This window comes from Crinia signifera, chromosome 3 (genome assembly GCF_055691185.1).
Source record: "Crinia signifera chromosome 3, ASM5569118v1, whole genome shotgun sequence".
Classification (NCBI taxonomy): Eukaryota; Metazoa; Chordata; class Amphibia; order Anura; family Myobatrachidae; genus Crinia; species Crinia signifera.
The window spans coordinates 283,181,836-283,204,611 of NC_139219.1; the positions used below are offsets into that span (position 1 = coordinate 283,181,836).

Here is a 22,776-nt window from a genome sequence, read left to right on the forward strand (position 1 = left end):
AGCGGGGGTACTTATTGTTTTATGGCTAACCCCTGAAAACACCTGTTTTAGCCACAAATTTTAGTAAAGTAAATGGGCCCCATAGGAAGTATTGTCATTAGATTATTTACTAGTGAGAGTCCATGTAACGCCCTATGGTGGGAACTCAGCATGTGTGGTTATTCCTGATATTTGTCACTCAGACTGGGCAGAAGATATTTCTACTAATTTAGCCACAAGGGGAGAGATTCTATAGAAGTCTATGGATGGATGCAATACAAATGTGGGGAAACATTCAATTTAATAAAAATGCATTTATTTATTAGGAAAAATACATAGAAATGTATAACAGATGTATCCACTCTTTATAACAGTGTTTCCCAGCCATGGTCCTCAAGGCACACTTACCAGTCCAGATCATGTTAAGGTTAGTTGAGAAAAGGCCCCTTACCTAAAAATGTGACCTCTTGGCCAATCTAGTCTGCCCTTTTTTCATTTATCTTTTTTGGCAACTTCAACCCTTTTTGTTTTAGGTCTTTGTAAGAACATATGCCTATCCTAAGAATGTTTAAATTGTTCTATTGTCTTAGCCTCTACCACCTCTGATGGGAGGCTATTCCACTTATCCACTACTCTTTCTGTGATTTTTTTTTATACCTCTCATTTCCCCTGAACTTCAATCATTGTCATTGCATGTCCTACTGTTCTAGTACTTCTCTTCCTATGAAGAATGTCACCCTTCTTGGACCTTGTTTAAACCCTTGGTATATTTGAAAGTTTTAATCATTACCCCACTGTCCCTTTTCTGCGCCAATCTATACATGTTACTTTATTATTACATAAACCTGGATGGTTAGTGTGGCTTGAGGGACCAGGTTGGGAATGCCTTCTTTACGAAGCAAAAAAACAAAACAAAAAAAACTTGGCAGTGCAGATGTCGTGATGGAGTCTTTAGTTCTTCTTCTTGAAAACCTGATGGCAAACTGCATTTTCGCATGTTAGATCCTGAAATAAAAGAATAGAACATGTATATTGTAACTTGCCAGCTCTGGAGCACCTTGTTATTTAAAAATTGTAATAACCCCCTTGCTTTATTTATTAACCAAAATATTGTTACCCTGCTTGCCTAGGGCATCTTGAGAGCCAGAACTGGGCAGTCTCTGTAACACGTAGACAGAAGAACATGTAGAGACTCCAGGCCGCCCGGTTGCAGCCGGATCCCACCACTGGAAGGGACGGCTGCCGGGCTGTGGCCATCCCCTCCATTGAAAACTTCTGAGTGCAGCACGGCTTCTTGGCCGTGCAGCGTTTCGCCGCCCGGCAGGAGCCGGAGCATGTGAAATAGCCCTTTGAGTGCCATGGGAATTTATCGAAATAGGTGTGAAAATTGCAATGCAAAAAGAACAGTCGCTGTGAACGATGCTGGCATTTTTAGTGGATATTTTGGGGATCGCTCACAACAACGTTGGTACTCAAAGGGTTCAATAACAGCTTTCTAATGTGCTATAGCCAGTCTCAATTAATCTATCATTTGTTTTATTGTCTAGCTTATATTAGAAAAAGTTATTTATTGAATGTTTGCTATAGCTTTTACACAGTTACACAGTACTACTAAATAAAGGCGCTCACTGTCACGTTTCACAGTACTACTAAATAAAGGCGCTCACTGTCACGTTTCACAGTACTACTAAATAAAGGTGCTCACTGTCACGTTTCACAGTACTACTATATAAAGGTGCTCACTGTCACATTTCACAGTACTACTAAATAAAGGTGCTCGCTGTCACGTTTCACAGTACTACTAAATAAAGGTGCTCACTGTCACGTTTCACAGTACTACTAAATAAAGGTGCTCACTGTCACGTTTCACAGTACTACTAAATAAAGGTGCTCACTGTCACGTTTCACAGTACTACTAAATAAAGGTGCTCACTGTCACGTTTCACAGTACTACTAAATAAAGGTGCTCACTGTCACGTTTCACAGTACTACTAAATAAAGGTGCTCACTGTCACGTTTCACAGTACTACTAAATAAAGGTGCTCACTGTCACGTTTCACAGTACTACTAAATAAAGGTGCTCACTGTCACGTTTCACAGTACTGCTAAATAAAGGTGGTCACTGTCACGTTCCACAGTACTACTCTACCTCCCAACTGTCCTACTTTTTGCAGGACAGGTCCCACCCATGGGTTGCAGGGTGGGTAGAGTCGCAGTTGGGAGACTCCCTATCACAGTAGTACTAAATGAAAACACTCAGGGGTAAGTTTAATAATGCTGCGTTCTCATTGCCGCCCCTGCAAAATCCCAGGTTTTTCTTGCCGGATTTTTGGCGGGGCACAGAGCTTCTCAGCTCAACAGACCCCCTTCATACTGCACCTCAGACCCAGGAATTTCCTGTGTCTGCCCCTTTCACACTGCTTTCCATGGTCTGCCTTCCACCAAGTGTGTGGAATTTGATTGGGTGTTGGGAAATTTGTACAAACTGCTGTGATTGGCTGTTTAAAAAACAGCTTTTATTGGCTGGCTGTCACATATCACATGATTACCCCCATGTGTTTGTTTTTTGGCATCATGTGTGAAAAACACGGGTCTGTGCTGTTCACACTGCCGTATACCCGTGTATTACCCAGGACAAACCCTGTGTCTAATTCGATTGGCGTATCACCCGGGAATTTCACAAAGACCCTTTCACACTGAGTCGGGAAATTACTGCTTGCCCTGGCAAAAACTAGGGTTTTTGCGGCAGTGAGAATGGGGTATAAGATGGGAGGTGTACTGAAGATTGGATGTTGCCCTTAACAGATTTTAATTATTTATTTAGCACCCTTCCAGAATATAATAGATACAATCTGATTGGTTGCTATGGGCAACAACCCGTCTTCAATACAACTCCCATCTTAGTTAATGTACCCCTCAGCTACACAGTACTACTAAATGAAGACACTCGGGAATAAAGCTTCTAAAAATGAAAGTGGACATGTTGCCTATAGCAACCAATCAGATTATGTCTATCATTTTCTAGGAGGCAATAGAGAAATGTGATAAAATCACCCCAATCCACATTGTGATGCAGGGACAGTGCTGGTCAGGCACACAAACATATGCATCTATATATCTTTACATATATCGCTATAAAAAATGCTGCACAGCTGACCTGATGATATACTAGGTGTACACACCTGCTGATGGGCTTGTGATAACATGACCTACACGGCTAGGAATATAGCACCGGTCTAACATGACCTACACGGCTAGGAATATAACACCAGTCTAACATGTCCTACACAGCTAGGAATATAGCACCGGTCTACCGTGACCTACACAGTAAGAATATAGCACCGGTCTAACATGTCCTGCACGGCTAGGAATATAGCACTGGCCTAACATGACCTACATGGCTAGGAATATAGCACCAGTCTTACATGACCTACACGGCTTGGAATATAACACTGGTCTAACATGACCTACACGGCTCGGAATATAACACCGGTCTAACATGACCTACACGACTAGGAATATAGCACCTGTCTAACGTGACCTACACAGTAAGAATATAGCACTGGTCTAACATGACCTGCATGACTAGGAATATAGCACCGGTTTAATGTGACTTACATGGCTAGGAATATAGCACCGGTCTAACATGGCCTAGATCAGGGGTGGCCAAACCTGTCCGCAAAATCTACCAATGGTGCATGTTTTCCAGGCAACCTGTGGATCTATAGTAGGAATGAATGCAGCAGGTTTGAAAATGTGACAGTTAGTAAGGACTACAGCTGTGCACCAGATAGGTAACCTGGAAAACATGGACCGTTGGTAGATCTCGAGGACCGGTTTGGCCACCCCTGGCCTAGATGGTTAGGAATATAGCACCAGTCTAACGTAACCTACACAGTAAGAATATAGCACCTGTCTAACATGACCTGCATGGCTAGGAATATAGCACCGGTCTAACATGGCCTAGATGGTTAGGAATATAGCACCGGTCTAACATGACCTACACGGCTAGGAATATAACACCAGTCTAACATGACCTTGACGGCTAGGAATATAGCACCGGTCTAACATGACCTAGATGGTTAGGAATAAGCACCGGTCTAACATGACCTGCACGACTAGGAATATAGCACCGATCTAACATGGCCTAGATGGTTAGAAATATAGCTAGGATTTAAAGCCTTAAATTAAGCAGATTCTTACCAAGTAGAGTTTGTCGCCCTCAATCCAATGCTTCCAGCCACGGTTCTTTTTCTCCCCTTTCTGGACACAGACAAGACTGTCTCCATCCCAGGACACTAAGGTCTTTAATAACAATAAAACAAATATTAGTTGACAATAATAGTTGCTAAAAGTAGCATATGTGAAGCTTAAATAATGCTAAAAGTAGCATATGTGAAGCTTAAAATCGAGTACCAACATACCTGCACCACCCGATTGTCCAGACCCTTGGTCTTCTCTTCAAACTCTACTCCTATGACATAATTGAGCTCATAATTCCTGAATGTGCTAAGGGTCTTAGTTTTAAAGTCATCTCCATTCTGGACAATCTCTTTGGTCTGGCTGAGGTGTGCTGCAATGGTACGGGTGGCAATATCTATATCTGCAGTACAAGAAGAAAGCACGGGTCTTGATCAGTGTTTTCAGTTGACCAGCCACATATAAACTATTTACCAATGGAATATTTTCACCAATATTATGCCTTAACGGAGGCCAGGGTTGTCCTATAGACACTGTGGGGTAGACTTATTAAGCTTGGTGAAGTGCTAAAGTGTCTGGTTTTTATAAACCATGCCTGTAACTTCACAGGTAGAAGCTGATTGGCCAGTGATAAGAAACAGACACTTTATCACTTCACCAAGTTTAATAAATCTGCCCCAAAATCACTTTTCATTAGCATACTGTGCATGTGAATTATGTTGCAATGCCAGCAGAGGGCACTGCAGAGTGACGATTGCCATTAGGCTTTGGTTAAGGATGAACGAACAAACCCTTATTATTTAATCTATGTGATTACATGGCATTATACAGGTGGAAGTTATCCTGTGACCTTCATCTGTTGTGTACTACTTCCACAATAACCATGTGGTCTTTTTACTATTTGCCCTTCTGCAGTTAGATACTGTATGTGTGTTGGGTAGGCAACATGTAGCACTCCAGCAGCTGTAGAACTATATAAGAACTATATATTCCAGTATTCCCTGCCTCAGTTTTGCTGTTAGTGCATGCTAAAACTCTGGCATGGCATGCTGACATATTTAGTTCTCCAGCAGCAGGAAGGCCTACCTACTACCCCTGTACCATACCAAGCTTGGGCAGGCTTTTTTTGAGGTGACTAGGCAAAATACCTTTAGCAACATTCATTTTTAATTCCCCCTTTCCATCTCTCATCACCGTTGCTACCTAACTTACCTGCCATGCATTTATGATGTGAACGATTGCTCCTGTTTAATGGCATAAAGAGGATCTATTGCTCAGCATAACATAAAGGTCCATACACACTGGGTGACTATGCCCAGTGTGTATGGACAGCGATGATCACTATGATCGCTGGGGGGATAGCTGCTCAGTACATACACACTGAGCGGCTTTCCCCCTGCCCGGTGCCATCAGTGGGGGAGGACGGCTTTCCATAGCGCAGCGCTATGCAAAGCCGTCCTCAAAGCCGCTCATCTGCTGCTAATACCAGCAGATGAACGGCTTTCCCGCCGATGATGCAGAAGCGCGCAGCAGCGCTCACCGCTCCCCACCGGGCATACACACTGGGCGGCTTTGAGCTGAAAGCAGCTCAAACATGCTGTTTTGAGTGACTTTCAGCTCAGAGTCGCCCAGTGTGTATGGGCCTTAAGATTGAGCTAATTGACCAATGCGAGGGATATCCCTGATAATATACATAAGCAAAGCAAATAACGGCCTTACAGGGCAACAACATGTTCTCACTCTGCAAGAAGAAATGGATTCTACAAATCCTATTCAATTCAGTCACGGTTTAAAGCTGGCACATTGGAATACCTAATGCCTTCATGTATCCATCAAAGTTGTCATTCTTTTCCATGACCCAGGTACCATTGTAGTCTGCAGGCATGGTGGCGTTCTGGAGATCCGATGGTGATCAGGAACTGTAGGCGATTGCACAGACTGTCTGCAATTATATTCTCCGGAGCAGAAGGATTTCTGGGATCCTGATAAAAGGGTTTCAAAGTCACAGATTTTATCTGTAGGAATAAGTCCATAGGCCGTCTAGGATATTATCTTTATTTTTTTATTGCAGAATGGACAGGTTCAGCAAGACATTAACCCTTTACACTGTCCATTTTCATCTGCAATCTGTGAAATTGTTTGCATGTGACATCAACCTGCGGTATTTAGATGTTGTAGAAAGGGACAATGAAAGGGTTAATTATTAACAAATTACAGTATGAGACTCTAAGATCAAACATTATAAAATAGATTCTGATAGAGGCCATACTGAGGACAGAGCAACTGGCACAGTGGCACATGGCGCAAGGTGCAGGAGCGGCATGGTTGCTGCCACGGTGGCACCAGATTTTGGGATGTCTGGAGAGGCGCCCAAATATGTGGGGAGCCAAGCTTCCTGTGGGGTTATTAGAATGAGACCAGAGGGGATTGATAGAAAGTGAGACAGAACGGATGGGGTGAAATTAAAAAGATTATACAGGACTGGATTGATAGGATATAACATTGGTTCTCAAATTCGGACCTCAGGACCTCACACAGTTCACAATTTCCAAGTGCACTCATTGCTGACTGACACATTCTGAAAGATCTACAGGTGGAGCTAATGATTTCTCTTGATTCTGTGAGGAGACCTGTAAAACATACACTGTGTGGGGTCTTTAAGACCGACTTTGAGATCCTGTGGGATACATACCTCCCAATATGACCCATTCCAGGAGGGACACAATGCTCTGTTTCTGGACTTCCCTCTTAATGTATTATTGCAATCACCTGTTTTAAGCAGGTTAACTGATAAGAAAGGTGCTTCAACACAGGTGATGGCAATCATACATTAAGAGGGAGGTCCAACAATAGAGAATTGTGTCCCTCCTGCAATGGGTCATGTTGGGAGGTATGGGGATAGACTAAGACAGGAGGGTGTGAATAGAATTATAGAAAGGGGGATGGGTGGATAGATGGATAGATATATATGACTTTATTTAATGAAAATATATATTTTTTTAACATGCAATCTTAATAAATTCTTCCCTACCAGATCACTCATGAGACATGCCCGTTCACCATTTGGATATATATCCAAATGTGGTCCTCAAGGCATTCCAACAGTTCAGGTTTTAAGTATATCCATGCTTGGCCACAGGAGACTAAAGGTGGCCATACATCTACAGATCGATTGTCAGATTGTAACAAAAACCTGGTAATGGATGAGTGACAGTTTTTGGCAGTTTTCCAGCATTTCAAAGCAAATGGTCAACTGTCATTTACTCTCATCCATTACCAGGTTTTTGTTCCAACCAGCCCAATCTGACAATCGATCTGTAGATGTATTACTTAGTACCTCAATTTGATTTAACAATCTGTGCTGAGCCATGGATATACTTAAAACATTGACGACCTTGAGGACCTCTTTGGAAACCTCTGCTATAGAACATCATACTCAGCAATTGAAAACTCTTCCAACCAGTGGTATGAGCTGTGTGGACTGACATAGAGGAATGCTGCTACTGGAGAGACTCAGCATTGCCTAGTCAGCTTATTAGCGTACAAATGATCGCAGTGTTTAGAACAGGCCCACCCAACTTGTAACTATCCAGTTTTGTGGAACTACATATCCCAGCATAACCCATTGCACTTTTATCATTCCCCCATAACAAAACTAGTACAGGGCATGCTGGGAAATTGCTGGAGAGCCACAATTTGGTCAGGCCTGGTTAAGAATGTCAGCCTCTTTCCTCTATGAGACATAGGGTGCTTCTTAACCCTCATTCAGTCGCAGCTGGCCTGACAGATGCTGCAAATCTGTTCTCGCTCTCCCCTCTGCCCAAAGGGCACAGGAGCCTGACCTTCCTATCTCTAGGTGCTGTTTGAAACCCCTAGTCAGTTTTCCCGCCGCCTGCGTGAAGTGCAGTAGTGTCCCTCCTGGCCTCTCAGGCCCATTGCACCCGAATTCATCAGATTTTTGATAGGTTTGTATTTATTTTTATTTTTCCATCGCAATTGTTTATTTTGCTTATTTTATGAATGAATGAATTACGAAGGTTTTGGATATTTTGTGGAAATATATAGGTTTGTCCAGGGTAGCCTCTCAGGCACAAAACGCACCATTGATGATTGAGAGAACCCCCCCCCCCCCAACTCCAAAAAGACGTAGATGTATCACCTGTACTGCAAAAATGGGTCACAGAAGGATGTCGAATTATGAATGCCATCTTTTTCTCTTAAAGCGATCTGCCTGCCCCATGCAAATACGTTCTGTCACCCTTGCACTTCACTGTGCCAATACACCTCTACTGCTGCACTTTCCAACAGTGATTCTGAGTGAGACTGACTCTACTGCGCCTTTTGTTGTCATTTTAATGTTCATTTGATTTGTATGTCATGAAACATGAAGACAATGTGGTGACTGTTCTTAAATTTTAGTATTTTTTTTGTTTTACTTGCTTTTAGGTCAATAAATGAGGTTTTGTGAATCAGATTTTGAATATTTTTGTACTTTCTAATGAAGGTCACTGATCTCTATAACAGCGTTAGAATTTAGTTAGGTGCTAATGTAAATTTTTGGTACTTATATGTTAGTTGGGCGCCCAATTAGCATATGGACGGTAACGTAGGGAAATCGCATGTGCCATTTTAAGGGCATGCGATGCGTTGCGATTTTTTCATGTAATTTTTTTTTATTATTTAACACAATATCGCATCGCATCGCACCTCCCGCAAAATCCCATGAGATCGCATGCGATTTTACATTAGGTATACATAATATGATTGTATGTCCTAAAAATAGGTTTTACACCCCCCCCCCCCCCCACTATCCACGCCACCCGAAGCATGGCGAGCGTCGGCGGAATGCGTCCTCCAACCTTTTCATACCCCCACTATCCACGTCGGCGTGGAGTTGATTTTAGATAGTGTGGCGAGCCCAGTGAGCCACCGAGCCCGAAGCGTGGTGAGCGTAGCGAGCCCCGCAAGGGGATGCGGATTACTTTATATGTACTCCACGTCCCCTAGCGGGGCTCGCCACACTATATAAAATCAACTCCACGTGGATAGTGGGGCAATGAAAAAGTTGGAGGACGCGTTCCGCTGCGCTCGCCACGCTTCGGGGTGGCTTGGATAGTGGGGGGGGGTTGCGTTAAATCTATTTTTGGGACATACAATCATATTATTGTATACCTAATGTCATGGCATCACACACCACAGGCAGAACTCTGGCCCTTATTCTGGTTGGTGCAATAATATCCGCGTGCGTTTGTGCCGCCGATGTTTTGTGTCTGCGCATGTGCAGAGGCGTCTCTGCGCATGTGCGAGCGGGGCGTACGGCCAAATCCTGCATGAAATGTGAACACTACGGAGAGGGGCGTGAAGGGCTATTTTGGCTCATTACCATATGCATACGCCCCGCGTTTCATCAGCGTTCCCATGAAAACGCTGGGCGTACGTTTGGTAATGCGGTCGTGACGCACGTGTAGGGGGCGGACATATGACATCGCCGGATGTCAGCTGCCCGCCCAGATCCCTGCTTTTGCACGGAAAAATGTCCGTGTGGTCTGAGGTTGCGGGAGCTGGTGGACCACTCGGTCCTGCATTCGATGGTCTGCGACCATCGAATGATGGGGGAGGTTCCCTGAGATGGAGGAGGCGTATTCCGTGAAAAATACACGTGCGGTCCGTTCGGCCAGTTTTTTACCGCGTACGGACGAAGTTGGCGATCCGTAAGGAAGGCGGGGTTTCGCACGCGCAGTCCTGGCCGCCGGGCTCCTGCTCCCAAGGGGGCACCTCTCCTCCTCCTCCTAGTTTCAATCAGTTAACTGAAAACCTATTGAAATTGCTTTTGTAGCTGAATTTTGAAATATAAGTGTTCTCTCTCTCTATATATATTTCATAAGATATATATATATAATTCATTATTATTATTATTATAGTGTGTGTGTGTGTGTGTGTGTGTGTATGTAGGGGGCACCAATATAAATCTTGCCTCCGGGCAACTGGGACAAACTTATGCCACTGTCACACACCCTATAAAATCGCATGCAATTTTGCGGCAGATGCGATGCGATGGCCCGGAGCTGAGAGAGCATTGAATAAATTACATAGGAAAATCGCATCGCACATCGCATGGCCCTAAAATGGCCCATGCGATGCGATGCAATTTCACTACGCAGAATAGCCCACTAAGCAAATTGCTTAGTGGGCACCCAACTAACATATAAGTACCCAATTTTTAAACAGGCGCCTCTCAAGCGCACTGTGCCCGCACCCAAATCTATTTATAGATTTTTTTCAATCTGTTGAGAACTTTCAGTTTCAATGATAGTATTTTCAGTAAATAAGACCTCATGCCTCAGCTGGGAACAGTTTTACATGAAAACTTAATGGGGTAAACCCTAAGGCGCTAACATGGCATCAGTAAGCGTGGCTATTTTACTGGACTGGTGGATTTTATTTGCAGTCCCATAAGGCTTTGTATGAAAATCCCAGAGTACAGAGCGAGTGGTGGTGCTGTCTGTTGGTGGCTGTTCCTCCCAGTTATAGTGGCAGCTCACCTCTGCCCAAAACCAACAGATATTTGAAATGACCCCAATATCAAACCTTAAACATGATTATCTGTAGTGAACCACTCTCCAATGCTCTTCATGTATACAAGAAATAATTCATGCACTGCTAATTGTGAAATTTAGATTGGTGGACTTTAACTCTGATATCTTAATTACAGTGTAGAGGTAATGTTAATCTACTGTATCTACAGCTTTGGCTGGTCTTCAGTAGTAAATCTTGCCGTCCTCCAGCAGATTAGCAGTAGGTGTGTTGTGTTGTAGTAGTAATCCTGTATGAGTGCCAATACACATAAGCAGTCAGACTAGGAGATAGTCACTCACCTGAAAAATGAAATGGAGGCAGACTGGCAGCTTTATACCAGGAATGTATATTAACCGGTCAGCATAATGGTCTAGTATTTATCAGAACCATAACTAGACATGTTGGTGCCCTGTGCTAGAAGAGGGACATGGCGCACAGAAAAAATACAGGGGTGTAGCTTCATGGGGAAGGGGCGTGGCAACAATAATACCAATTCACTTTACACCTCATAGTAGTGTCAATGATTCCCATCACACCACGCAGTAGTGTCTTTTGTTCACATTACCCCACAGAAGAGTTCCTTATACACATTACACCAGGTAGAGCCCTACACCTAATTATTCCTCAGAGAGAGTGCGCAAGAGATATACCAACCCTCCCCAAAGCGGTTACCCACAGCACATGTCTCAGTCTTAGTTTCCTCCATACTGCAGCACTGTGCGACACACTCCATGCATGTCAGACGTAGAACGGCTGACCACACAGTTTCACACTCTTACTTCTCACCCATCACTGCTGCCTCTTACAGAACACAGTGGACAGTGCTACAGCTTTTATTGTCACTGCATGCAGGGATGGACATTTAGGGTACATGCAGACAATACACGACAGAAAACTGCACACAGTGTACAAGCACTACGCTAGTTATGGCTCTGGTGTTTATTAAAGTATTAGGAGATAAATGATTTAGATCATCTACCAAAATGGACAGCTAGAGCCCTATGTAGATGTTCTGGTAATGGCTTGCTGAGCAGGTGTTGAGTATGTTGTACCCTGGCAACAGCACCCAGGGCTGCCACTAGGAATTTTTTTGGGCCCGGGCCTGACTTCCAGTCCTGACTTCTTCAATGCAGGACGCCAGTGGCCAATTAAAACGGACCACCGGCTGGTGAGCCAATCAGAGCTCGTGTACTGGCAGCCACTGTGATTGGCTAACTGTGCACGAGCTCTGTTTGGCTCAAAATGCGGTCCAGCATTTTAATTTTCTGCCGGCGTCCTGCATTGAAGAAGCAGGCAGCACAGTGGAGGCAGTGAGGGGCGGGGGGGGGGTTGTGGTGGGCAAAATGAGCTACCCAGGCCCTTCCAGAGGCAGGGGCCTGGGACAGCATCCCCCTGTCGGTGGCCCTGACAGCACCTACTTCTTTAGCCAGCCCCATCTATAACTTTGCACCTTCAACATACTAAATGCAGGGCACTCTACATTGCTTTCTCAACCTACCCATTACCCCCACCTTTAGAAATTTTCCCTACTATTATTATGAGGGGTATTTGGTATTATTCTGGTGAGGTGGTTTAGTCCAGGGCAGGGTTGCCTACCGGATTGGCCGGGAGGGTCCGGGAAATCGGATTCACCCCACCCACCGGCCCCAGCGTTAAATTACAGCAATTTGCTACTTTTTGGGAGGACCTACGAACTGCGGGATTTGCAGTACTGAAGGTGGAGCTTGATGACGTCTACATCAGGCCGCACCCACCGTTGACAGTATCCTCTCCGGGCTTCTCCCACAGAGGAGACTTCGAAAGTAGGCAAGTATGGTCCAGGGTTTATAGCACGGGTGGTCAAACCACTCCTCGTGGTCCACGGATTCCAAATCACCTAGCTGGTGCACAGCTGTACTCATTACTAAAGGTGGCCATACAGCAGAAAGACATTGCACCCAATCATACAATCTCAATGGATCTCCACACTGAATTAAGTGCTGTCACACACTGCTTCTGTCTCACTTATACATTACCTATACTTCCTGTAGGCTCTCCACGCTTCCAGTATATCACCTTCTCACTACTCATTCTAGGCCACTCCAACCTCATTCTTTATCACTACTCTGAACAACTTTACACAGAAATATGGCTCCTCGATCCAGTCCCATACCAGTCCTCGCTGTCAGGTCTCACCCCCTCTCAACTTCCACACCTCTCACACGCACCCACAACCCACACAACCTAATTACTATTTCACCTGTCCCCTCCCTTCCTTTCTCCTGTGCTCTCTGGAATGCTAGATCAGCCTGCAACAAGCTCCCAACTATCCACAACCTCTTTATTTCCCACTTTTTTAACCTTCTCGCCATCACTGAAACCTGGCTCTCCTCCTCTGACACTACCTCCCCTGCTGCCCTCTCTTATGGAGGCCTCTCCTTCACACACTCGGTCAGACCTGATGGCCGCCAGGGTGGAGGAGTGGGCATCCTCCTCTCCCCCAACTGCACCTTCCGCGCTATCACACCTGAGCCCTCCCTCACATTCTCCACCTTTGAGGTACACACTATCCGCCTCTTCTACCCTATTCACCTCCTTGTGGCTGTAATCTACCGCCCCCCTGGCCCCTGCTCCCCTTTCCTTGATAACTTTGCTGCGTGGCTTCCACACTTTCTTGCCTCTGACCTCCCCTCTATCATCCTCGGTGACTTTAACATTCCTAATGACATCAATAATGCTGCCTCCTCTAATCTGCTTGACCTTACCACCTCCTTTGGACTTTCTCAATGGACCTCCACCCCCACTCATAATCTCGGACACTCCCTTGACCTAGTCTTCACCCACCATTGTAATCTCTCTGATTTCTCTAATTCTTCCTTCCCACTCTCTGACCACAATCTGCTCTCTTTCACCCTCTCATCCTCCCCTCTCCCCTCATTGCCCAGACCCACAGTCACCAGACGTAACCTCGGGTCTTGACCCTACTGTCCTGTCTCCCTGGAGACTTTCCTCTCTCCTCTTTCCACCATGACTTGTCCCAACCAGGCTGCCTCTTTCTATTACTCTTTTCTCACCTCTGCTCTCGACTCTGTAGCCCCCCTCCACACTGTCCCCCTCCGACGCTCTAAACCCCAACCCTGGCACAACAAAATAACACGATTCTTGCAAAAATGTGCACGCTCTGCTGAACGCCTCTGGAGGAAATCTCACTCTCTGGCAGACTTCCTCCATTTCAAGTTTATTCTCTCCTCCTACAGCGCTGCTCTCTCCTCTGCCAAACAATCTTTCTTCAAATCTCTCATCTCTTCCCATTCCTCCAATCCCCGACATCTCTTTGAAACTTTCAACACTCTACTTCGCCCTGCACCACCCCTCCTCCCTTCATCCCTCACTGCCACTGACTTTGCCTCCTTCTTCCTCTCTAAAATATAGATAATCCGACATGATATCTCCTCCCATACCCCCTCTGCTGCCCACCCACCCCAATCATCCTCCTCTCCCAACTACCCCACTCTGTCATCCTTCTGCCCTACTACAGCTGAGGAAGTCCGCTCCCTCATCTCATCCTCTCCCCCCTCTACCTGTCCCTTGGACCCTCTCCCCTCCCGTCTCCTCAGTTCCCTCTCCCCCACTGGCTGCTCCCACCTTGCTCACCTCTTTAACCTATCTCTTTCTACTGGCATCTTTCCCTCACCCTTCAAACATGCTCTGGTCTCGCCTATTCTTAAAAAACCAAACCTAGACCCTTTATCTCCCACAAGCTACCGCCCTATCTATCTTCTCCCATTTTCCTCTAAAATACTAGAACGGCTGGTTTACAGGCGTCTCACCAGCTACTTGTCTGACCACTCCACCCTTGATCCCCTTCAATCTGGCTTTCGCCCACTTCATTCCACTGAGACTGCCCTAGTGAAAGTCACCAATGACCTGCTGTCAGCCAAATCCAAGGGTCACTTCTCCCTGCTTATCCTTTTGGACCTATCTGCTGCCTTTGACACTGTGGATCACCCTCTCCTCCTCCACACACTCCAAAACATTGGCCTCTCTGGCACAGTCTTCAACTGGTTTTCCTCTTACCTTTTCAACCGTTCCTTCTCAGTCTCTGCCTCTGGCTCTACCTCACCACCTTCTATCCTTCCTGTCGGGGTCCCTCAGGGTTCCATCCTTGGCCCCCTTCTGTTCTCTCTGTACACCTTCTCTCTGGGTGCACTCATTAACTCCTTTGGCTTCCAATATCACCTCTATGTGAATGACACCCAAATCTACCTCTCCTCTCCTGATCTGTCCCCCACTGTTTTCTCTCAAGTTTCCAACTGCCTCTCTGCCATCTCCACCTGGATGTCTGAGCGATTTCTGAAGCTGAATATGGACAAAAACAAACTTATTATCTTTCCCCCACCCAGAGCTATGCCCCCTACTAATATCTCTATCACTGTTAACAACACCATCATCTCCCCCGATCCCCAACTCCGCTGCCTGGGTGTCACTCTTGACTCCTTCCTCTCCTTTGCACCCCACATCCAAGCTCTGGCCCATTCTTGGCGGTTCCAGTTACGCAACATTGCTCGCATCAGGCCCTTTCTCTCACAGAGTGCAACTAAGCTGATCATCCACTCATTGGTCATCTCACGGCTCGACTACTGCAATGTTCTCCTCACCGGCCTCGCTCAATCCCAACTGGCTCCTCTCCAATCTGTTCTCAATACTGCAGCCAGGCTTATCTTCCTCTCCCGCTGCTCTAATTCTGCCACTCCCCTTCAACAAAATCTGCACTGGCTTCCATTCCCCTACTGAATCCTCTTCAAACACCTCACACTCACATACAGGGCCATCTCTAATTCCATTGCTCCATATATCTCTAACCTCATCTCCATTCATACACCCTCCCGCCCTCTACGGTCGGCTGACGACTGTCGTCTCTCCTCCACCCTGATCACTGCTTCCCATGCTAGAGTACAGGACTTTGCCCGTGCTGCACCCCTTCAGTGGAACGCACTCCCTCGCTCTATTAGTCTCTCCCCGACCTTGCAAAGCTTCAAACGGGCACTAACAAACTCACCTATTCATCAAAGCATACCCTTCCACTGCATAAACCAGCTGGTTCTCCGACCCCTTGCCTGTTTACATCCTGCTATCTAACCACCACCCACTCGCTTGCACCTCTTGTAATCTGTCTGTCTCCCCTTCCTACTAGATTGTAAGCTCCTCCGAGCAGGGCCCTCTTCCCTCCTGTTGTCAAAGCCCTCTTCTCTTCACATTTCACTCACAGCTCTCCTATACTCCAACACTCAGTGACCATCTTTTTCCGCATACTCATCTCCATCATTGGCCTCAAGCCTCTAGTTGTATGTTGATTGAGTCCTCACTACTTACATTTAAGCTGTAATGTGTATTGAACTGTGGTGCTCTTTATTTGTACTGTATTTTTGTTATTTATTCAATGTTATGCCAAGCGTTGTCTCCCTGTATTGTTCCTTTGTACGGCGCTGCGAAACACTTGTGGCGCCTTATAAATAAAATTATAATAATAATAATAATAATAATGGATTGTATGCAGATTGTGTGCACACAATCATACAATGCTGGCCCTGGGAGATTGGAGGATTGGTCCTCTGATCTGACGTGCAGCATTGGTAGCAGATTGCATGTGCTGTAAAGAGTCATGTGACTCTCCCTCCCTGACTAGCAGAGAAGAGAGGTGCAGTTTCCAGGCAGCCCGTGGCAGTGAAGATGCTAGGAGTCTCCAGTGGCAAATGGGCGGGCGGCTGAAAAGAGCGGTGGACGTCCTTTTGCACAATTCTGTCACTACTCTGAAAAAGGTTTTCAGAGGATTGCTGCATTAGGGCTATTTAATAATGCACCAGATTGGTAGTTACTGGCACTCCTGTCTCCTAGTAGGCCAGCCCCCTATTTAAATGAAGCTTGAATCATACAATCATGCAGCAGGTGGATTTTATGATGGATTAAATGACAGATTGTGAGTACAGTGTGTGTCCAAACCAAAAACCACCAAGGACTGCCGGGGAGTTGAAGGGAAATTGGACCCAACCATGATTGTAATGCTGGCCACACATTAGACCACAGGTCTTCAACCTGTGGCCCTCCAGATGTTGTGGAACTACATGTCCCAGCATGCCCTGAGGTTTTTTGGCATGCTCTTATAGGAAAAAATGTGGCAATGCATGTTGGAACATGTAGTTTCACAACATCTGGAGGGCCACAGGTTGAAGACCCATACATTAGACCAACTTTCCTCCAACTAGTTGGTTGGTTGGACTGAAAATCTGGTACTGTATGGGGAAAATGCCAATAAGTAAGTTGCTCACAAACTCAGGATAATGGACAAAAACATTCAGTGAAATTGTTTAAATCAAATAGGTCCAACTACAGTACATTGTCTGAGTGACAGTTGTTGTCCATTTACCGATTTGGGAAACAAATTACTTACAAATGGATTCGGGCTCCTTCTTGCTGGCGAATCGCCAGTATGTCACCGCTGGCGATCCGCCAGCAGCTCGGCTCTCCATCTGACTGAGACGCGCGTGCGTCTCAGTTTCCGTGCGGCGGGGCGACAGGAACCTGTCAGTCTCCGCTTCAGGGGGACAGACAGGGTTAGGGGGGGTGCGGGGAGGCGGCGGGGACCCAGGGGAAGCCGTCGGAAGGGGACGCACGCGCATCTCGTGCGCGCGCGTCCCCTTTCGCAGATACGGGTGGCGGGGCATGGCGGCTGGTGTCGCCATCGCCATCCCCTGCAAAGAAGAGACCCGCTACATCTGTAATTACAAATTACATTTGCTCCTATCCAGTACCAGATTTTTATTCCATCCAACCAACTAGTTGGATGGTTGGAGGAAAGTTGGTCTGATGTGTGGCCAGCATTAGACCGGTCTATCTGATGTATGGCCACCTTAACTATCACATTTTCAAACAATCTGCATTCATTCCTACTAAAGATCTAGAGCAGGCATGTCCAAGCTATGGCCCGCCAGCTGTTGTGAAACTACAAGTCCCATCATGCCTTGCCACAGTTTTGCTATTAGGGAATGCTAAACTGTGGCAAGGTATGCTGGGATGTGTAGTTTCTGAATCTGTTGCCATGAACTGTTGGTAGATCTTGAGGACAGGTTTGGCCACCTAGAAACATAGAATTTTGACGGCAGATAAGAACCACTTGGCCCACCTAGTCTGCCCCTTTATACAGACAGGAGCCAGCTAAGCTTTCCCAGCCATGTACCAGTCCTAGGAGCTCTGCTATAGGGGCTGTACAGCAGAGTTCATTTCTCACTGGCAGTACGAGGACCCTGTTGTGTATACAGGTGACAAATTAGGGGAGATGGTGTGCTACTCCATAAACAGAAGTGTATGAAAAAGACATAACCTGATTTGGAATGTTCACAGTGATGGATAGCCCAATCATAAGTTTCATTACACTCCAAATTTCATTATTGCCAACCAAAGAGTTCAATATAAAGAGCACTATAGGGCTTTGAAACCGTGTGCCTGACGACATGACAAGGAAGTGGCACATGAGGCAAAGTACTGAGGTTTGGTACATTGCGCTTGGACCATTCCCTTTCTGCCCATGCGCACGTGGGTCTGCAACATCAGTCGCACTACAGCATTAGACTACCAGTGATTGACTGATGCCATTTGGGGGCAGGGAGGGGGTGGAGACGGCCTCTTTTTACAAAACATAGGCTTGTCGCAAGGGTCCGGGCAGGATATCCATCAGAGGATGGAAAATTCCCGGCCTCTTTGTGGCAGATGCGGTGGCCAGCTTGCCCGACCCCACGAGCCTGCAGCATCGCAGATGATGCAATGTGGTTTCCTCCTACCCAATTGGATCCTTAATGAATGCAGCATATGTGACATCTGAATCAGACACTGTGCGCTTAACAATTTCTGGGATTTTCTTACAAATCGGTTTAGAGTGTACGCAGCTTTGAACCATGAGCTGAAAGCAATGCAAAGTTAGGTTAGTGTTTTTATTAAAGTAATATAGGTCACATTATAAAACAACATTGCAGAATTGTAACCCTAAAATAATAATTACAGTATAGTAAAAACCATTAGTATTGCTGGGGAACTGAAGGGGTTTTCTAAAGGTCATCTGTGATGGAGGCTCATGGTCTCAGTCAAAGTCCGTATTATTGTTGAACCTTCTTAAACACCTGTTTGCAGACAGCGTCTCCAGCCCGCATCTCCTGTGAAAGAAATAGGATCAGAAACTCATGTAAGCACCAAATAATAAGGAACCGAGTTCAGCTCTAGGGCCCAGATGTATCCAGCTTCAAAAAGTGATAAATGGAGAGTGATAAACAGCCAACCAATCAGCTCCTAACAGCCATGTTACATGCTGGGTATGAAAAATGACAGGTAGGAGCTGATTGGCTGGTTCTTTTTCACTCACATACATAGCCAATATGTGAGCAATTGTTCATTATGGTCAGTAATGCATCCTATCAATTGCCTGGGTACTAGTGGCGGTTATGGGTCATAGCGTTAACAGGCAAAAGGTCGACACGTGAAAAAGGTAGAATGAGGTTTTCACAGTTTTGGGTCAACACGGACACCGTATAAGTGTACCGTTGCTCTCGCCATGTTTCGGGCACACCATTATATTCCCCCCTCCGTGCCCACTAGGATGTAAAGTATGAAAAAGTTATTTTTTGGGGAAAAGATCATGAAAAAAAACTCATGTTGACCTTTTTCGGGTGTCCACCAAATGTCCACGTCCTCTAGTGCACATACATGAGACTTCTAAAATTAGGCGCTAAATATAACAGCCTCAAAGTTCTGGGGGTCCGTAACTTTTGTGCAAGTCTGCCCATTTTTTAAAGGCAGCAACCAATTACAAGGCAAAACCAAGTTGATTTTGCCTTGTAAATAGTTGCCGCTTTAGAAAAATTAGTCTGACATGGGAGGAACTCATCCTAGCTTCTCCACTGCTGAATGCTTAGTCACAAAGGTCGTGAACGTCTTTTCCCTACTAGTCTATGTGGTTTTGTTAAGAAGTTCAAAAGAGGAGAAAATGAAAGACCTCTCAGAACTGAATCATCTAGTCTAAGGGAGGGGTGGACAGAATGGAGGCATTGTGCTCAGAGAGCTGGTACAACATTGCCTATGTACGATCCAAAACTTTCATCTCAAGTGTTTATCTCATTTATGTCAGAACTGTATCTCATTATACTCTGGAGGAGATTTATTAAGGCTTGGGAAAAGATAAAAAGTACCAACCAATCAGCTCTAAACTGTTATTATTCAAACCGTCTGTAAAATGAAAGTTAGAAGCGGATTGGTTGGTATATTATCTCTCTACACTTCCCTAGAAAAAGGGGAACGTGATGGGCTTTATGTCATGGAACCCTATGCCCTCGACTCTTGGGCCTGTTCTCTGAAAACAAAAAATATTGGCAAGTAGGATTTAAACCAGGGGTGGGGAACCTTTCTTGTGCAAAGGGCCAATTGTATGGTGGAAAAATCCTTCGGGGGCCATATGTAAAAATTTCTCTTAAAAATTGTCCTGTTGCAGCCGTCCCACGCTCCGGTGGCTGACACTGAATAGGACTCACAGTCTCCGGCTGCTGTTAAAAAAGAGGAATCTCGCAAGAACTACCGACCTCTCACAAGAAGTCCCCTGTACTTGACTCCCGGCAAAGCCGCCGGGTGGGTAGGAGGGCCACTCAGACCGGCTTCGGGGGCCGCATACGGCCCCCGGGCCTGAGGTTCCCCACCACTGATTTAAACCAACAGTAACACTGCTTCTTGCCGCATGTAGGCCGCTAAATCCTGGACAATTGATAGGTTGAATGATGTTCAGCATAGAACATGGGTGCCTATGGGTTATCATAGTTGCCAACTGTGCCCAATTTTCAGGGACAGAGGTGTCCTTCTATAAAAGGTTGCTAAGGGAACAGCGTAGACTGGTTCTGCATCAACGTCCACCACAGCTGCCAGCTCCCCAGTGACTGCTATGGGTAGCGGGAGCGTGCTACAACACACAAAGTTTTGGGCATATCTTCCAACAACCCTTGGCAACGAACATCCTCCGGCTCCCCTCTGTACTTTATGGGTAGCGGGAGCATCGCACCCCACTACTCCCACCCCCCATTACTGTATGGGTAGTGGAATCCTCTGTGCGCAATCTCCACTACCATATCCTATGCCGCAGCATTCAGAGGCATATAGAAGTGGGCACATCTGCAGATGCCTTTCTTACCATTTATTCTTATTCTCTAGAGTTTTAAAATAATATTTAACAAACAAACAAAAAAAAAAAAAGACAAAAAGGTTTATACCAGGTGTAATTCATCTCCTTCCACCCATTGGGTCCAGCCGCGTCCTTCCTTCTCCCCTTTCTGTACGCACACCAGCTTGCCATTATCCCAATTTACTGTTGTCTAAATGAAACAAACATATTGTGAGCACTTAATTATATAGTCACATACATTTCTAGCAATATTGTAACAAAAAAAAAAAAAACACCTCCTCACAATTTGTTATAACGGGTGGGATCTGACAGAGGGAAGCTTTGCACTGCCTACATGCCTAGCTTGAGCCCCCAAAGATATGCCCAGGCAATTAGCGCACAGCCGAGAAGTTCTGAAGCACAGTCCAACCCTCATCCAAATAATAAACCCGTGAATGGTTGCAGAGACCTGACTGGATACTGCACCCCCTCATCATGGCACACAGAACCAGAACTTCTGAATGCATGACAGCCCCTTCAGCCCCTGGACTGTGTCTCTTTTCTAGGTTACATTGTGTGCATGCCATAAAGAATTCAGATGAAGATTTTAATGTACCAGCTGTGCCACCTGTCATCCATCATCACCCACATGAAACGGGTTTGTGGCAAATTCATGTAACATGACATACGGCCAATTCAGACCCATTCATTGGGGTCTGAATTTGGGCCAGTGTCCGATGGTGGGGGGTTTGTGCAAACCCCGGGAGCCATCAACGAGTTTCACACTAGAGGGGCGTTCACTACGGACAGGGAGGTCTGAGGGTGGGCAGGGGCACGCCCAGCGTTTTATGGGGACCTCATATGAACACTGGGCGTTCACCCAGAAACACAGGTGTGTGGATGCCTGCTTTCGGCCGCATGTGAGGGTCTGTGTTCGTGTACATATCCCCTCACATGCTAGTGATCCGATTTGGGTGCTGGGGGAGGGGGTGGGAGTATGGTGCTTACCTGTTTGCATGGCTGCGAGTATATGGAGACTAGCGAGCAGGTCTGAATCAGTCCCATAGTTGCTAGCACTGTATGTGGCTTAGCATGTGCCTCGGAGAACATCACACCTGTTACTGTTCAGTCCATACTGCCCTATATACTGTACATGAATAGGACCTCAATTATCAATACTGCACCCACATGCTCCAGCATCCAGCAACTAGTATACTATCGGCTTACTCTCCCAGACGCCAGGAACAGCAGGACATCCCCATACCAGAAAGGGAACTGATGACTCATTGCTGCCTATGGTTCTACTCCCCGCTGCATCATTACACAGGTCCCTGCATTCCCTAGCTCTTACTCCTGAACATCCAACTCCAGTGTCTCCCAGTGGGAAGGGAATGGTCAGTAACTATTAGCCTTATTCTAGTTCACTCTCTGACAAAATCCTTCTTAGATGGACAAAACCATGTGCACTGCAGGGGGGCAGATGTTACTTGTGCAGAGAGAATTCGATTTGGGTGAGTTATTTTGTTTCTGTGCAGGGAAAATGCTGGCTGCTTTATTTCTACACTGCAATATAGAGCTCACTTTCAAGTAAAACCCCACCCAAATCTAATTCTCTCTGCACAAGTTACATCTGCCCCACCTGCAGTGCACATGGTTTTGTCCATCTAAGAAGGATTTTAGAGTGGGAGTGAACTAGAATAAGGCCCTATGTCTTTATGATAGACAGCCTTGTTCCGGTCATTGGGCCAAATGTAGTGATGTCAAATTTGCCAAAAAGGTGCTCGCTGTGGGGGTTTGCACATGTGCAGACCCCCCACCATTAGGGACGGGGCCAAATTAGGTCTAAATCAGCC

The 22,776-nt window shown here is 45.9% G+C and overlaps 2 protein-coding genes across 2 annotated transcripts in view; both read right to left on the reverse strand.

Moving 5' to 3' along the window:
- Positions 1-701: 701 nt before the first annotated feature.
- Positions 702-6,064, reverse strand: RBP2 (retinol binding protein 2). Its single transcript, XM_083174783.1, has 4 exons — positions 5,992-6,064; positions 4,404-4,582; positions 4,183-4,284; positions 702-984 (listed from the first exon to the last, which is right to left on the reverse strand). Exons 1-4 carry the CDS (start codon positions 6,062-6,064, stop codon positions 931-933), a joined length of 408 nt encoding a protein of 135 aa, XP_083030909.1. The 3' UTR covers positions 702-930.
- Positions 6,065-18,705: 12,641 nt separating this feature from the next.
- RBP1 (retinol binding protein 1) overlaps positions 18,706-22,776 on the reverse strand; it is a 35,811-nt gene continuing 31,740 nt past the window's right edge. Inside the window, exons 3-4 of the mRNA XM_083178306.1 lie at positions 21,033-21,134; positions 18,706-18,938 (exon numbers count right to left, since the gene is read on the reverse strand). Coding sequence (XP_083034432.1) covers positions 18,882-18,938; positions 21,033-21,134 — 159 coding nt within the window. The 3' untranslated portion in view covers positions 18,706-18,881. The remainder of the gene's footprint in view (positions 18,939-21,032; positions 21,135-22,776) is intronic.

Excerpts from the sequence above, each read along its gene's own strand:
- RBP2 (XM_083174783.1), bottom strand. The coding sequence starts at position 6,064 with ATGCCTGCAGACTACAATGGTACCTGGGTCATGGAAAAGAATGACAAC. Across the intron at positions 4,285-4,403 it reads TGGACAATCGGGTGGTGCAG|ACCTTAGTGTCCTGGGATGG; the intron begins GTATGTTGGTAC and ends TTGTTATTAAAG. Across the intron at positions 985-4,182 it reads AGGGCGACAAACTCTACTTG|GATCTAACATGCGAAAATGC; the intron begins GTAAGAATCTGC and ends CTTTTATTTCAG.